The 5104-nt window shown below is 33.0% G+C and overlaps 1 protein-coding gene across 1 annotated transcript in view; it reads right to left on the reverse strand.

The window, feature by feature from the left end:
• Smp_158000 (putative homeobox protein) overlaps positions 1-4568 on the reverse strand; it is a gene marked incomplete at both ends in the record, with an annotated part of 26462 nt that extends 21894 nt beyond the window's left edge. Inside the window, one exon of the mRNA XM_018798855.1 lies at positions 4520-4568. Within this exon, the coding sequence (XP_018650702.1) occupies positions 4520-4568 (49 nt within the window). The remainder of the gene's footprint in view (positions 1-4519) is intronic.
• Between the last annotated feature and the right edge of the window lie 536 nt (positions 4569-5104).

Raw genomic sequence — 5104 nt, forward strand, 5'->3', positions numbered from 1 at the left:
CATCAATGGGAAGATTCAAACAAACAATACTAAGTGAATTCAAACTTCACCCCATTGCACAAGTGGCTATCAGGACTCAGTAGCTGAGTGGATAATACGATGGCGTTTGAAGAGAGGGTACTGGGTTCGAGTCCCAGGGTGGACATCAACTCCGAAATGCAGGTATGTCCAGCTGACGAGTCCCAAATAGGATGAAACGCGCGTCGTAGATTCCACTGCTAGCCACTATCCATCTTCGCTTAGGATGCTTGTGAATTATGGCTATATCGAGGAAATATGCACAGTATGCACATATTCCAATTAGAGACTGACTGGTTGCAGTCCTAAGCATCAATGGGAAGATTCAAACAAACAATACTAAGTGAATTTATAAGTGTTTTTGTTGAAAGTCAGATACCAGTCTACATGGAAAACAACTTGAAGTCTTCTTTTTTTCTGGTCACTTGCTAAATTTTCTTAATTATTTCTAAAGTATTTAATATAATAGATGTTTTATTAAAAGATCATTTCAAAAGGCATTTTCAAATATCAGTAATTATTTTTTAATTACGAGGCTCAATAGGGTTCTATGGTCCAATGAATGATAGAATCATGTATAACTACTATTGAGTAGCAAAGATGGATGGTGGCTAGCAGTTAAATCCAGGACGCCCATTTCGTCTTATTTGGGAATCGTCAGCTGGATATACTTGCATTCTAGAGTTGATGTCCACTCCGAGACTCGAATTCCGTGCCTATCACTTCAAACGCCATCTCATTATCCAATTAGCTACTGAGCTCTGATAGCCACTAGCTTGTACAATGAAGTGACTACTGAGTAGTCCTATATTCTTAAAAATGTTGTCAAGTAATTTCTGATTAATTTCACTGATTATTTTGTCAATATTAATATTTGATAGAAATTCTTTTCATATAATAGAATATAGATGTATAATGATAATTAAAACAATTTGTAGCGTATATATATTGATAGATAGATAGGTAGTTAGGTAGGTAGGTAGGTAGGTAAATAGATAGATAGATAGATAGATAGATAGATAGATAGATAGATGAATCAAAGCTTCACTCTGAATGAAATTGAATGTATTAGAATAGATTTAGCATAGGTAATTTATTTGAATGAATTGACAACTAATAATCTTTACTACTGACAACTAGAAAACATAAAGCAGAACTGTACTGTTCACTAACATACTAGACGGTTGAATAATTTCAAAGACAATTTCTTGTCAGTTGAGGATATTCAATAGATTATACATATTATCTAGATTTAATGACATAGTGTAAATTTACTTTGATGATTGGAGGTGTATGAAAATCATGTTATTTTAAAATAGAATAATATATTGTTCATGCATTGATGAAAGATGTGATTAGTGGACTGGAAACTGTCTATAAGTCCCTTCAACATAGACTATACAAGATTATACATTACCTATTTAACTAATGACAGTAAATAAATAAACCTTTGAACTACATTAAATATCTTTTAGGGTTTAAGTTATAGGCTGACCTAAGTTACAAAACCATTAGAAAGCAGGAAGTACAGGAAAGATGTTTTATTTTAGTATTGGATTGAACCAAAAATCTTCAGGTTTTGATTAACTTTTAAATCAGTATATAATGGTTTTCATTTTTAGTTTGAATAAATTCACGGAACGGTAGACCTATTTTTCACTACTGTTTATGCGTAACTACTGTAATCCCGTGGATAGGACACACATTGAGAAAGTCACCCAACTGAGTCACAAGACAAGCCCTCACATGGAATCCTGAAGGCCAAAGGAAAATAGGAAGACCAAAGAACACATTACGCCGAGAAATGGAGATAGACATGATAAGAATGAACAAAAACTGGATAGAACTAGAAAGGAAGGCCCAGGACGGAGTGAGTGGGAGAACACTGGTTGGCAGCCTATGCTCCATTGGGAGTAACAGGCGAAAGTAAGTAAGTAACCATAATCCCGATGTGGTTAAACTGTAACAAATTAATTAAGATCACAAGACTGAATGAATGATGAACTATTGGGCTTGGATTTCAATAACTCTCTCTTTTAATGAAGACCCTTATTAAAAATACACCAACCACTAAAGAAATCATTTAAACTATTTCTAATTCTGCCCTGACGGTTGAAAAGTTTTCATATAGAAGAGTTATAACGTCTCATAGTGAAAGTTGACACTATTCCTTACAACAAGAGCAACATTTAATAAAATTATATTAATTAATAGAATAAAAGGGTGAAAGAGAATGAAATTTTCGCGAATTGTGCATTCATTGTTAATAAGGCAATTGGGATGATAGTAATCAACAATTAATAAGAATAAAAGTTTCAGTGGATTCTGTTAAAGGGTTTATTGGATTAGACAATTGAACTGAGATTTTAAAAGGGACCTGGCAAATTTCTCATGAACTTATAAATTAGATATCTTATGGTTTTTGCTGTATATATGTATATAATTTATCTAAACATATAAAAACTGGTACAAGAAGGCACCAACAATAGGTTCATACGCCATTCATTCTCTCAGGATCGTCGAGCCTATGTGCACCATTAGTTTGCAATCAGGGTTTTCTAACTCCACCATGTGGATCGTCCATATCCACCCACTCGGTTAGAGCTCCGGACGTTCACTTTTCATCATCTCAATTTCGTAGAGAGCACCGTTGTGACGAGAAGGCAGTGAGTAGGACCTTCGTGACAGTGGCTGTATATACATGACTATCTGAGAGCATCTGGGGAGGGATAGCTGACTCTCCTCACCCTCAGCTGTACTAGGGCAGTTGGGAGCTGTATATAACTATGTGTTTACGGCTAGAAAAGTTTATCACTGTCTTTTTGACCCTCATTACTCATGATTGAATAGAAGATAAATGAGAATTTAAAAAGATTTCCAATTAACATAATATGAATGTAGATATCCTAGTTACAACTTGACATTGTCTATGAAGATGATATTTAAATCACTATCGATGATAGATCATAGAATAAAATGAAATCTTTGCAAAAAACCCATATTATATTTACTTATTATTCATCAAACATTGAAATTTTAATGACAAACTATTCTTAAGACAAATGTAACAACTAAATATCCATGTAGAATATGTCATAAGCATTTATATATTTAGTTTAATTAGCTAAATGATGCCAAAAATAAATAGTAATTTTAGTCACCAAGTTAACTAATCATTAAAAATAAAAGTTCATTTAATTAGTAGTATCATCCTAGATAGTAGAACTTCATCTATCATTCATACATGCAACACCAACATTGAAAATCTGGAAGTAGTGGAAGGTCGTTTCGTTCTAGTATGAGACTCCTCAGCAGTGAGTATCCATGACCTATCACATAGGACTTGAACCCAGGATCCTCTATCTCACGCGAGAACACTTAACATCTAGACCACTGAGCTGGCACCCAATGGTGTTAATGTCTAACTGCTAAGGATTTCTACATTAAAATGAAATGGCCGTCAACTGCTACCATGTTTTCAAATGGTAGTCTAGTTTAGATCGACTCATGAATTCAACTATTAAAAATAAACCTATTCTCCAGATGACTGAACTTAATTTTACTTTTTACTATTTAATTCTGTGTTGATTTAATCCGATTATTTGTTTGTTTATTCTGAACATGTAGTTTAAATTAAGTTGTGATAACATCAGAAACTCAAATTTCTGCTCGTTATGATCTTACAAAAATAGATAATTATGTTAATATTATATCTGTCTACTCCTTTAGTACTGATTGAATTGTATTAATCAACATATAGTCTTATCTCTAGTCTAACTAATTTAACATTTCATGGAACATATTTTCATGTTACTCGGTTGAATGTAATCGATAGAAAACCCTACATTACCTAGAATTCATGCTATTTTATACTCTTCAATAAGATGCCTCCAAATGCCCTGGTACGGCCGAGAGTGGGAAGAGTCCGCTCTCCCTCTCCAAATGCTCTCACATGGCCACGCGTATATAGCCTCTAACAGGGAAGTCCTACTCATTGCCTTCTCGTATCACAGATGTTGTTTACGAAATTGAGAGGACGAAAAGCAAATGCTCGGCGCTTTAACCGGGTTGGTGGACACGGAAAGTTCACCTAGGGGAGTCGGAAAATCCTAATTCCAAACCAATGGTGCACATGGACTCCATTATCCTGAGGGAACAAATGGAGTATGAATCAATCGTTGATCACCGGCTACCACTGGACTGTATCTCCTCACGATGCTCCACTGCCTTGTGGATCAGATCTTTAGGTCAATGGCTCCGGGTGTGGCCCCCTAAGGAAACCACCTGCTTCGGTTTGTGTACTCGGGCAGTATCACAGCCCTCACACAAATCAAATGAGATTCGCGTAGCGCATGTATATCTTATGTCACTTTGTACCAATATTTATGAGTTTAGATAATAATAAGAATAACTTCAATAAGATATATCTGTAATTTTTTGATATAAGATTATAATTGAATGATTATTTTCAATGAAAAAAGAAATTTGATTCAATAATTACCTGAGAAATCACCATCATGTTTTAATTGTTGCATTGTAGATGTGGTCATATGAATTAAAGCATCTAAGGCAGAATTTGAAGGTATCGATAGATTATTGATATTATTCGGATCATTATTAACAGTATCATTATTATTATTATTATTCATACTACCATTACTATCACTACTACTACCATTACTATTATTATTATTATTATTATTTACAATATTGATATTATTCAATGAATAATCTTCATTCATTTTAATAGTTTCCATATTTGGACAATAATTTTTCATTATATAATTAGTTTTATATAAATTATATAATTTTTGTCGTATATTTAAACTATTCATAGAATTAAACCATAATTGACAAGTTTTTATTTTATCAATTTTTGTATTTACATTATTGAAATTTAATATTTTTTTAAAATCTTTCCCTTGACTACAATGATTTTCTTGTTTTTCTTCTTTTTTCTGAATCTTATTTTTAGGGTGGATATCATTCGTGCTATTCTCGTTATTATTACCATTACTATTAATAGTATTATTATTATTATTATCAGTATTGGAGATTGAATATTCAGTATGTTTTAAATGATTCA

This window comes from Schistosoma mansoni, chromosome 3 (genome assembly GCF_000237925.1).
Source record: "Schistosoma mansoni strain Puerto Rico chromosome 3, complete genome".
In the NCBI taxonomy this organism is placed as follows: domain Eukaryota; kingdom Metazoa; phylum Platyhelminthes; class Trematoda; order Strigeidida; family Schistosomatidae; genus Schistosoma; species Schistosoma mansoni.